Raw genomic sequence first — 12,850 nt, 5'->3', positions numbered from 1 at the left:
CATAATTATTGAAATGTTGACCTAGCCTCTTGCATGCACCCATGTCTACCCTGATCAAATATTTCCCAGTTCATTTAGAAAGAAAAATATCTGGAAGGAAGGATTCAGTAAAAAAAAAGAAAAGGATAGATGCTGATGCACATACATTCACACCTTAATTACATAGAAAATTCAAGGGAGCAACTGAAATATGTTTCTTGTTCATCAAGGACATTCATGTTTTCACAGAAATTATCAGCAGTTTAAAGCTTTTTTGACTACAGAGCGACCTAAATGTTTTCCATTTAATTATATAATTGTATGAAATCACCTAAGAAACCTAGCCTGGTCAGAGCGTCAAGTGTTTGTGTGTAATGAAATCCTAGAAACTTCCTTTTTTGCAATCCTGCTTGTTGTATGTTGTATGTGCATGTTATGTGTGGTGTACCTATGTCTCTAAGCTTCTTGGACCCTGAATTTCCCCTAGGGATAAATAAAGTTTATATCTATCTATCATCATGAAAACATGAAACTCAGCCATGACAGAATAAGATGGAGAGCACCCATGACCGTAGCTGTGGCAATTAGCTTAGCCATGGAAAACAACATGTATCTTAGCAACAGAAAACATTAAGCATGTTACAGAATAACAACATTCAGATTAGCAACAAAAAACATTCAGCTTGATACAGAAAACAGAGTTTGGCTCAGCAACCAAAACCCTTTCGCTTGTGACAGGATACGACATAAAGCTTGGCAACATAAATCAATTTTATGTGTAGCAATATAAAAAAAACATTAGTTTAGCAATAAACAATAGCATTAGCTTAGCAGTAAACAACACAATTGGATTAGCAATAACCCAACTGCATTTAGCTTATCTGTAAAGGCAGATTGTTGCTAAGTGAAAATTAGCAAGTAGAGTCTGGACTTGTATATACAGTATATATATATTCATGAATGATTAGGGAATGTCTCGTCCATTCATCAAACGCGTCCCCGAACTTTATAAAAAACAAAATCATTCAAACTTAGTTGTAGTAAGACAAGAAGACACGTCCATTGCATGGTTTTCTGCCACAGCCGCGGTTAGACGCCTGACGGGCGGAGATAATTAAATACATGTCTCTTCTCTTCTCACTCTCTGCCAAAACCCTTATCCATAGCATACAGCAAAAAATATAGCATGAGTGATGACCAGCAGAAATATATGTGATATTTAGTCACCCAACAACATGTTCAGGGACGCTTGCATAAATGAGTATTGAGCCCTAATTAACCTACCCGAAAAAAACAAAAACAATTATAAAGTCAAAATGTGATGCGCTTTTCTATTCGGAACAATACAATAACCTCCCCGTCACGTCAACAACCGTCTCATACAAAGAGAAAGCTGCTCTCCACACACGCCATCGCACACCCAGGCCTGATTTCAGAACACAAAAAGGCCCTCAAAAGTGGCGGCTAATTAACAACAAACCCAAAACAATCCAAAACAAAACAGCACGGTGAGTCACGGTGAATGTTGAGGCAAAGGGTCAAACTGCTTTTTTTTTTCATAAATAACTTGTATACGACTATAACTTGTAAACGATCGAGAGTGTTGTAAATAACTCATTACTCACATGTAGCCTCGGAATCGGTTCAGGTCGTTGTTCGGCTTTTCACACTCGATTACGCCGTTGTACTTGGACGGGTCAAACTCACAGTCCTGCAAAAGGGGATTTAGCAGGGTTAGTAAACTCATAGAAGACTCCAGTGAGAGAGTCCTTTTATTATCTCACTGTTTAGCACACTTGCGTCCACATGCACTCTTAAGTGCTTAAAATTTAAATGATCAAGATACCGTTTTCCAGGGGTCCAGTTGCTAATGCTGAGAATGTATGCGCTAACATTCTTGTTGGAACCTTTGCAATAAAGTGACCACCAAATAGTGTATCTTCAAAATACTTTTTATTTTTGTTGGTTACTCTGTAAAGTTTCATTCTTGAAAAGACTAAAATCACGTTCATCATTAAAATAGTCATAATTCTAATCATTGTGTGCCCCTAATGGCCTACATTTCAACACATCGCCAGTTAATAGGAGATCAAAAAGCAGTTGTTAAGAGCGTGAAGTGAAAGTGGTCATTAGCAGAGTTTTTAATGAGGAGCCAGCTTATTCCCACCAAGGTGTGATCTGTGAATTGGCAGACCAGTTAAAATGAGCAAAGAACCAACATCCAGCTGAGTACACCAGCACAGAGACACGTGAAATCTCTTTAAAAACGTACAAATAAATGAGAAAAAAAAACGCAACCACCATTGGAAGAGATTGTGACTTAATTTTCAGGGTTATCGGACTGAAAAAAACAGTTCCATCTTTTGACTTCCTCAAACTCAACTCACTATGATGTTCGTTCATGATAATTACAGTTTTTGCAAAAAAATGACAAAAAAAAATAAAAAATCTTTAGCGATTTATTCTGGTGAACAACTCCATGGTGCGATGGGGTGGGGATGTGGGGATGCAGGGTTGAGAGTGTGTAGGGTGAGGGGAGGGAGACGGAGATGGTGGGGATGAGGGGATGTAAGATCGAGGGTAGAGTCAGATGAGGGGAGGGGAGGGAACGGGGGGGGGGGGGGGAGAGATGATGGAGGAGGGGTTGAGATGAGTTGGGGAGGAGGTGATTGGATGAGTGGGAGCGAGGTAGCGAGGCGATGGGGTCATGAGTAGGGTTAGGCGATGGGGTCACGGGTAGGGAGAGGTGATGGGGTGAGTAGGGCGAGGTCATGCGATTGTGTGTGTGTGAGGTGCGGTTGGTCTCACCAGGTGGAAGAAGCTGCGGACCACCTGTCTCTGCTTCAGGTTGGTCTCTCCGTCCAGCGTGGCGGTCTCGATGTGACACAGGCGGTCGGGGTCGCTAGAGCTGAGCAGGAGCACGTCGGCGGGCAGGATCTCGTTGCAGCGCAGCCTGATGAAGTCTCCAACCCGGATCTGCTTCCAGAACCGCTCCAGGTAGCGCCTCTCCGGTCTGTCAGGGGTGGGGGACCACAGCTTTGGTTTCACTTTTGGTTTCATTTTCTACTTTTAATGCTTTGACAGCAGAAAAATGGGGCAAGTTTGTTTTGCTGGATAGTGTACTTTCCCTTGGGGAGAAATGGCGCCTTTTATTTGTGTTTAATCATAACCAAACCATAAAGAAAACAAGCTGCCATGAACACAGACTGTACACAGATGAATAGCACTAGCTGTGCTAGGTTCTTAATCACCTTCCTTTTTTCCTCTACCGCTTCCATTCATTTCCTTGGTCTTTAGTGCGTTTGCTATGCATACAATACTGCTGCATAGTTTATATATACGCACCACACGTCTTACCGTATCAATGACTGCAGTAACTTAAAAGCATGACTGAAAGCCCCTCCCTCATCCACCCAACAAGCCTTAACTAAATCTGGCAACACCACCCAAGCGGTGTGGTTGTGTACCAAAACTTAACAGCCAGGTTAAAATGCCTCCACAGAGGTTAATCATCTCCCTCCCTCCCTCCCAAGACCAGGATTGTTTAGAGAACTCCTCAGTGTTTGGTGATGTTTACGGTAAGAATGGAAGAATGGATTCTTCCACCCAGATAACCCTCTCCGGACATCAGACGTTCCTTCTTATCCATAACCAAAGCCTCAACGTCTAAAACTCTCAAACGTCTCCTGCAGCGATCTAAACAGCTTATTTAGGGTTGGGCAGGAGAACAGGGACTTTACAGCAGAGAAGGCCCTAGCAACCTGTTGCCTCATATTGCATCATTGTGTGCTGGGAATTCAAAACGTTGTGACATAAACAGAAAGCACAGGTATCCTGAATAAGATCAATTCCATACCAAGAAATACATGATTATTCTTCGATCCGTTTAAAAAAAATTGACATTACCTTATAAATTAAATTTAACTTATGTAATATTTGCAATACAAATAAGAACATTTTTTAAATATATATATATTTTTATATCAGTGTTGACAAAACCACACTTTTTAATCATTGCTTCTCTAGTTCATGTTGAATAAAATACAAATTATTATATTTACTCCGAGCAGTAAAGCACGACTCTACTGCAGGTGTATTCAGTAATGCTGAAAGTATGTTCCCCGTCTCGCACCTGAGAGAGATTGCTATTCGTATTGCTGCTGCTCGGATACACATGTGTTTGCTGTTGAAGAAGATCATTCTGGAAAGACCAACAGATGTTTCAAAACCCGAACGATTTTTCGTTCCAAAAGATGTTTCATAACCTTAAGAGTTATGAAAACCGAACATGTTGTCTTCCTGAGTCCTACCAAAGCGAAAACTTCATCAAGCTTATGATTTATCTGTATCATTTTGGTGTATTCTATAAAATCTTTTAATCATAACAAATGGAAGGAGGGTTGAAACGTGGGCTTTAGGATTAACTCCCCTTCCACAAATATTAGCCTTTTATGATAAGGCTGGAATTCCTTCTATCATAAACATGAGGTCCATCGATTTATTTATCTTCCTGTTTACAAATAAAATACCTTTGGAGGTGAATGGAAGTGTTTGATATGCGTTGTGTAGTTCTGAATAGAGGTTTATGCACACAAGTTATTTACATATCCACTTTGAACTCCATATAGACGTGCCATATAGTATTTGCTCAGTACTGTACGTGTCGTTTAAAGCAATTTAAGGTTCAGAATGGGATAGGAGGCACAATAGCGACCACAGGGAACTTAACATTGAATTATGATATGGCCTGAGGAGCAGGGCTATAGCCATTAGAACTTGGCTTTAAAAAAAAAGGTAAGTCACCAAACACAGAGTCCTTTGATGAGTGTGAATTATGCTCTTTGAGCAAACAGGGACAGCTTTTCATAAGCGAGCACACACACACACACACACACACACACACACACACACACACACACACACACACACACACACACACACACACACACACACACACACACACACACACACACACACACACACACACACACACACACACCAGGTAAAATGTATTCATGGAACATGTTAATTTAAAAGTTACGCTACGTGACAATTCCCAATTGTAAACCCACAGCAGAAGAGAAAAGTGAATATTGCTTTGAGACTATAAGCGAAATTTGTTCAAGAAGTTCCTCCAAAGTTGACACAACCAAAGAGTGTAGCGATGGGTGACGGTAGTGTAGAAATGGTAGGACTTCAGCACACATATTAGGCCTATAGTATACACACTGGGTCTATTGTTTTCCATACGGTATGATATGTGGGTTCAAGTAGTAACATGCTGCTACTGATCAACTATAACATTAGTTTGCAGCTTCAGACGACGGTGGTGATCAGGCCTACCTGCTGTACACCAGACAGTCCATGTGATTGATCTCTGTATCGGATCGGTGTCTCCTGTAGTCCTCCCACAGATCTTTGATCGCGGTCACAGATAGAATGAAGACCACCGGAGCCAGGGCAAGTTCGGGTTGAAACGCATTGACCACGGGCACGAAGTTCAGCAAGGCGATGAAGACAAAGTAAACATTAGCGAACCTGTGGAACTGCTCGAAAAGATTCTTTGGCAGAAAAGACAGGAGAGTGTATTTGGTGGTCTTTATCTTATTGTCTGAGAAGTGCCTGTTTGGGTTCTCCTCTCCTTTGGCATTATCGTATAATATGTTTGCGTGGACGATCCGTGTTTTGTTCTCCTTGTTTTTCTTCTTTTTCTGCGCTTTAACCTTAACTTTCACCATCCCGGCTTCTTCGCTCTCAGGCGCCATGGTTTGGTTTGCTCCCTGTCTCAAACTTTTCCACACTTTTCCTTTCACCCCGTGTTCACGCCACAGAGTGCTGGGTGATCATGCTCCCAGCCCGGGCAGAATGACTCTAGCATTCTCGCTCAAGCGACTATCCACTCGCTGTCGTCCATGACTGTCCCTCGCAAGTTAAGAGGAAACGTTTGCCTTGTGTTTTTCTGTCTTTTTTCACCCCTACTGTCGCTGAAAGGATGCTGGGAGCGTAGAAACAACATCGGCTTTCAGGAGCTCTACCGCAGATCTCTGCATCATAGGGATGCGACCTGGAGATGCGTCTACGGGTCGCTGGTGTGTTTGCAGATCTGTGAATGTGCGCAGATTCCGCACAAAGATGGGGTTCGTCAAAGGGGGAAGGGTCTCGGTTTGAGAGAAATATGACCCGCATGCCCCTCCTTGGTCCGACCCAGGTCGCTTTTTTTCTGGAAGTGCCACGCGGTATCATTTGAGAGTTGATGCGGAATTATCAAACATGCGACTCCCCCCGTGTAGACCTGCACACGGAACACACGACTCTGCGTCTGTTTTTGTTGCAACTTGCAACTGTTTCAGTAGTTTCCGTTTTGTGTCATCTGAGTTATGAACTTGTGTTTTTAAGTATCCACTGAAAACATTGTAAATCTGGCGCTCTGGAATCAAAATGGTGATGTTAATAATGACAATAATAATAATAATAGTGATTAATAATTGCTTTAAAAGAAAAAAAAACATATATATATATATATATATATATATGTGTATGTGTATATATGTTATATACACACACACACACACACACACACACACACATATATATATATATATATATATATATATATATATATATATATATATATATATATATATGAAGCCCAATCGTTTTACAAAATAAACTAAATAATAAATATTAAAAAGGTAACATATTCGTACTGTATTTAAATCTCTCTACAATAAATCTCAGATACTGTATCCATGTAAAGAATGACAAACTATTTATTAATAATTGTTAATTATGTTCTTAATTAATTTGCACAATGCTGTTGTGCGCCCCCCTACAATAAACTGTCTAGGGGGAAGTGTGTGTGTGTGTGTGTGTGTGTGTGTGTGTGTGTGTGTGTGTGTGTGTGTGTGTGTGTGTGTGTGTGTGTGTGTGTGTGTGTGTGTGTGTGTGTGTGTGTGTGCATAGGTACATGCATGTCTGGGCCCTATGGCCTGCACGTGTCCTGTGTGTGTCCGTGTGCTATGAGTATTTCGGCCTGCCCCCTCTCAAGTCCAGCCCACTCCAGCCATCCATCACCGGGAAATTGAATTGTTCCCCTTGCGTAGATGCCACAAAGTACACGCCCCCATTAGTTTCCTACCCAACAGCTGGATCGCCCTGGCTGCAAATTGCCCCAGACGGACCGGGATAGGTGTTTGATTTATCACCCCTTGGGCTTCTGTGGGCTAAGTGGCCAAAATGTCCTTTTCTTTTTCTAAGTGCTGAGATTTCACAATTCCCCAGCCCTTTTATCTGAGGATCCTTCATCCCGATGACTGCTATAGGTTTCCCTTTGTGTCATTATGGGGCTGAAAGCATATGTTTCAGCATGGTGTTACCATTATCATCAGTAATTTGCACCATGCAGCACAGAAAAACACACTGGGTTGTGCAGCGGTGGGAATGTTTTGTAGATAGCAATTAAGATGGTGTGATTTTATTGTTCTCACCTGTGAACTGTTTTGGATGAAAGTGTCTGAAATGACTGACTAACTGTGTGTCTCTTTGGACGATTTGTAACACACGACATAGTGTTAATTGCTGCAAACGCTATACAATAAAAATCGATCTTTCAACGTAAGAGGTGATATAGGAGAGGGATGTTTAATGATAGCGCTCATTAATCAGCCATTATAATTCCATCACACCTGGAGGTCTGTGCTGGCCATACATCAGTGAATGATGACTGCAGAATGTTGATGGAGAGTGGGGCTCAGACGCCACACTACTAATGATCACATACCTCTTCATTACATGTCATGTACATAAAGGCTGAATACGAAGAAACACTCTGCCACTAATACCATCACTATACTACTACAACATGTACTTCTACTTCTACCGGTTGGTGTAAGGCAAGGAAAATTGATCTATATCACACATTTACTACTACAAAGGCAACCCAAAGTGCTTTACAGAGTACACACTGAAGAAGACACTGAGAACAAACAATAAAAACAATAACAGCAAGTAAGCGAACACACAAAGAATAAAAACAATAAAAACAAAAGCACAGAGTATAAAAACGATGAAACAAACTAAGAAATACATTTGATTGAAGAAAATGTATTAAAAGCAATGGTACAAAGGTAGGTTTTGGCTTTGTTTGAAAAGTAGTCAGCATTGTCTCAAGTCTTAGCTCTACTGGAAATGAGTTCCACTTTTGAGCAGCATCTGAAGGCAGCTTCACCTTGTTTAGTTTGGACTCTGGGAAGAGAAAGTACCCCAGAACCAGCTGAACTGAGAGGTCTACGAGGTTCCTACTAGGTCAGGAGATCTGAGCAGTATTCTGGACCTACACAGTTCAGTGATTTATGGACAAGCAATAGTATTTTGAAGTTTATTCTGTAAGAAACCATTGTAGTGATCTGAGAACTGGAGGGTCAGCTGAAGTTGGCTGATTTCTGTCTTTGACAGATATTAAAACTGTTGGCTCCACTGGCTTCATGTTACTTGCTGCCAGAAAGTTTAACAATCATTTTGATAACAAATTTCAAGTTTGATATTAAGGTAGTGGGTAATTACAGATTCAAGCAGATTATCATTTTTTTTTAAGATGCTTGATTATTGCAGTTTTCAGGGCGTGGTCATTTTTATGCTGATGATTATATCCAAAGCGTTTAATAGTGGGTTCAGATCTGTGTCATTAGGGAGCATGTAAGACTTTGAGAGCAGAGAGATGTCATTAAGGAGCAGGTAGGGGTTAGATAGTAGAGGGACAGGTCATTAAGGAGCAAATAGGGGTTAGACAGTAGAGGGACAGATCATTTAGGAGCAGGTAGGAGCTCCGTACTGTCTGTTAGACAGTACGGAGACTGTTCATCAAAGAGCAAGAAGGGGTTAGATAGTACATAGACAGGTCATGTGGTTGTTTAGCAAGTGTCATTCAACTTTCTCATTGATGAACTTTCTCATTGATGAAATACAACAAGTTCAGATACAGATCCACTCTCATTGATGAACACCTGTCAGCTGTGCTGTGCATTGCCACATAAGGAATTACACCTGACTTCAGTGCACTTGTTCAAGCCCATCAGAGACTTAGCTCTGAGCTCTTAGCCACTGAGTACATTTTTAAATGTGTGGGTTGTAATGGCTACATTATCCAATGTGGATGCACTTCAATGCACCTGTTCAAGTTCAGTGCACTTGAAACAGATAGATAAGTTAAAAAAAAAATATATATATAGATGTTTGTAAACCAAACTGTACAATCTGTTTCCTCGGCCCTCAAAGGCATTCAGAATTTTTATGTGGCCCCTGATGAAAAATTATTGCCCACCCCTGGATTAGACAGTACTGAGACTGATCATTAAGGAATAGGGGATATACAGTGCATACAGAGACATGACATTAAGGAGTAGGTAGGGGTTAGGGGGCATCTTGCTCGAGGATGCTAGGTAGACTGTGGGTGTTGGGGATCAAACCTGGGACCCTCACCACTACACTGTCCTTCCCTCAATCTCCCTTATAATATCAACAAGAATTGTATTTGACCTCAGGTAAGTCCATAGTAATTAATGAGTATTATATAAATCATACTCCATTATTGAAATCCTACCCAGAAGGCTTATACAATCCTGAATAAAGTGACCAATTACAAAATAATTATATTTGAGTATAGGCCGATCACAGACCACAAACTGTCACTGCTCGCCAACAGGTTCCTGTTCGCCATCAAAGTAAAAGTAAAAATATCCCTTCAGAAAACTTTTCATCAAAGTTAAAGTCCTCCTGTCAATATTATAGGAGAGGAAAATAATGATAAAAACTCAACTTAAGCATCTCACTTAAAAGTGTTTGACAGAATATAAGCATACACCCGTGTGATCTTTGGACACTAAATATTTTTGTAAAAACTACTACAACAGTACTTGGGAGAGGTAAGATATTTAAGTGAATTCAGGAGTAGGTTTGATTTGGAATGTAGCAGTGGAGGCAGACAGAAAAAAAATACTCTTTTGTAAAGAGTCATTCAACAAATAAAAATTACCAATTTGTTTTCTACCTGCAATTCCCCGAGGATTATCACTTCCCTGTAGACAAAATGAGGTGTTAAAGAAAATATCCACAAAGTATGACACCATGAACACTCTAAAATGAATTAATTAACACATCTACTCCCGGAAAGGAGTGGGTGTACTCCAGAACAATCACACATTTCCAACCAGAGCTGTAGGGGTCCCAAAAAAACACATTTATATTTACTGTTTACACTTAAAAAGATTAAAAGGATCATTGAATCAAACTGTGATATCTGTTTGGCCTTCAGAAGCTACGTTTAAACAGACTGAAATAAAACTAAAATATCTGAAAAGACAAGTGAAACTAAGCCATGCTAATATAAACTATAGGCTACCATCAGCCATGCATATCCACAGAGTTTAGTTTATGTAGGGGAAACATGGTGTGAAGGGGAAATATATTGTTATACAATATTATGTTAGCCAGATGTAGCGTAGCCGTCCAGCTCTGTCAGACACAGCAGTCAGGAGCCAGAAGAGGGCATGCTACCCCAGCCAGTAATAACTCACACACCCCTACACTACCCTTGAAATGTCAGCACTGTGTGACTGTGTGTGTGTGTGTGTGTGTGTGTGTGTGTGTTTGTTTGTGTATGTGTGTGTGTCCATGCCAGTGTGCATGTGTGTGTGTGTGTGTGTGTGTGTGTGTGTGTGTGTGTGTGTGTGCGGGAGCCTGCATGTGTGTATGTGTGTGTGTGTGTGTTTGCGTTCGTGTGTGAATCTGTGTATCTGTGTCAGCATTAGTGTGTGTGAGAGCATGCATGTATGTGTGTGTGTGGTGTTTGTGTGTGTATCTGTATCAGCGTTAGTGTGTGAGAGCATGCATGTGTGTGTAAGTGTGTGAGAGCATGCATGTTTGTGTGTGTGTGTGTGTATATCTGTCTTTGAGTAAGTGTGTGAGAGCATGCTTGTGTGTGTGTGTATATGTGTGTGTATCTATAACAGCCTAAGTGTCTGTGAGAGCATGTTTGTGTATGTGTGTGTGTATCTGTCTTTGCATTAGTGTGTTGTGCAAGCATGCATGTGAGTGTGTGTCTGTGTGTGTGTGTGTGTGTGTCTGTGTGTGTATCTGTCTTTGCATTAGTGTGTTGTGGGAGCATGCATGCGTGTGTGTTTGGCTATAAAAGGGTTCAGTGGGAGTTCCTCTGTTTTCTGGATAGCATCCAACTCTCCCAACCACAACCTTCACGTTGTTATCGCACTCCATTCCTGAACACAACATCTCTCCACACCACATCTCAACACATTCACCAGGGAGAACCTTGGTGAATATGCCCCCTTGGCTGAATCTAAACATGGCATGGAATGACCCCATACATACAAGGACAAATAGCCCTCCTGACCCTGCCTTTAAAAAAGCTTTTCAGCTAAACACACTTCCCAGTTTTATTAAGTGGAGGACAGGTGTGTCACAAAACGCACTTAACCAGCAGGTGACCAGGTAGAGAACAGCAGAGCGTGTGCATGTGTTAAACCTAGAGAGGGAGTCGTCTAATGCAGACCGATGTACAAGTGGTGTTGGGGTTTGAAGACTCTTGCTTTCTCCTGCTTTCTGATTTTTTCTTTAACTCACAGCCTCTGAGGTAGCGCCAGCTAGCCTGGATCACTCTCCTTACATCCCACGGCAGACGTTCATCATCGGAACACTCTTAGTTCGGACAAATAAAGACGTTCAGGGCTGAATAATTGAACTGGAAGGAGAGGAGCGTCAGATGGGTGCTGAGTGAGAGACTGAGAATAGCATGTTCCTGTTGCCTGGTTACCGGGAGATATTTGGCAGCTTGGCACACCTCAAGTGTTCCTCAGGTGCAGTCCATCGACAAAAAAAGAAAACAGAAAATACAAGGAGAGAAATTAAGGCTCAGGTCTGATGTGACGATCAGCTCACCCTTTGTTTGGAGGTGAAGGAGGGGCAGAGCTAGAGCTGGGGTTTGGACAACCTCTGCACGCCAGCCTCTTGATGAGTGTGGAGGAGTGTCTGCCATGGGAAAGGAGGGTCGTTGACGAAGTCCAATGTTAACTTGAAAGTCTATTTTTTGATGAGGAGACCTCAGGAACATGACTGATATTGCGATTGAATCATTAAGTCGTTAAGCAGGCAGACATGTTGGATTGAACCCAAACCACAAGACTATCCTGCTCTCAATATGCAGAAACATACCCCCCCCCGACACACACACACACACTGATAAACAAACACAGCTCTGATGAGTAATCATCATAATTCCCACTGGGTTCATTGTAATGCTCCTCTACCCTCCATGCATATCATTATAATTGAACAGGGTTCTGTTACCGTCGTCAAACCCTGAGCCGCCGAGCGCTCCTACACGGGCAGAGATCAACCGACGCACGGGAGATTGATCCGGACAGAACATGAGCAGCTGAGGGAGGTCTGAATTAGCATCTCGCTCTCTCTCTCGCTCTCCCTGAGTACAGTCACCCACGCCCCAACACCCCCAAACCCTCCCACCTCCTCTCCTCCCCCCCACCCCCCCACCCCGCCTCCCTCCCCACCACCGCCGACCGCACCCCTCCTCCCTCCCAATCACCCCCAGCCCTCCTCCCTCCCAATCAGCCCCACCCCTCCTCCCTCACAATCACCCCCACCACTCCTCCCTCCCAATCACCCCCACCATCCCCAAAGCCACCCCTCCTCCCTCCCCACCACCACCCCTCCCTCCTCCTTCCCCCCTCCTCCCTCCCCACCACCACCACCCCCCACCTCCCGTAATGAATCCTGCCGATGGATATTACCTTTGTCACGCGGAGGATAAGCGATGATGCCGGAGCCTGAGGATTGTGGGAGG

The 12,850-nt window shown here is 42.4% G+C and overlaps 1 protein-coding gene across 1 annotated transcript in view; it reads right to left on the bottom strand.

The window, feature by feature from the left end:
- atp10a (ATPase phospholipid transporting 10A) overlaps positions 1-5,945 on the bottom strand; it is a 35,404-nt gene extending 29,459 nt beyond the window's left edge. Inside the window, exons 1-4 of the mRNA XM_084472940.1 lie at positions 5,323-5,945; positions 2,788-2,992; positions 1,605-1,690; positions 1,363-1,405 (exon numbers count right to left, since the gene is read on the bottom strand). Of these exons, the coding sequence (XP_084329066.1) occupies positions 1,363-1,405; positions 1,605-1,690; positions 2,788-2,992; positions 5,323-5,744 (756 nt within the window). The 5' untranslated portion in view covers positions 5,745-5,945. The remainder of the gene's footprint in view (positions 1-1,362; positions 1,406-1,604; positions 1,691-2,787; positions 2,993-5,322) is intronic.
- Positions 5,946-12,850: the final 6,905 nt, after the last annotated feature.

Source organism: Micromesistius poutassou (assembly GCF_964030765.1).
Source record: "Micromesistius poutassou genome assembly, chromosome: 9".
NCBI lineage: Eukaryota > Metazoa > Chordata > Actinopteri > Gadiformes > Gadidae > Micromesistius > Micromesistius poutassou.
Note: the sequence above shows the minus strand (reverse complement) of the source record. Positions and strands in the feature narration are given on the sequence as shown.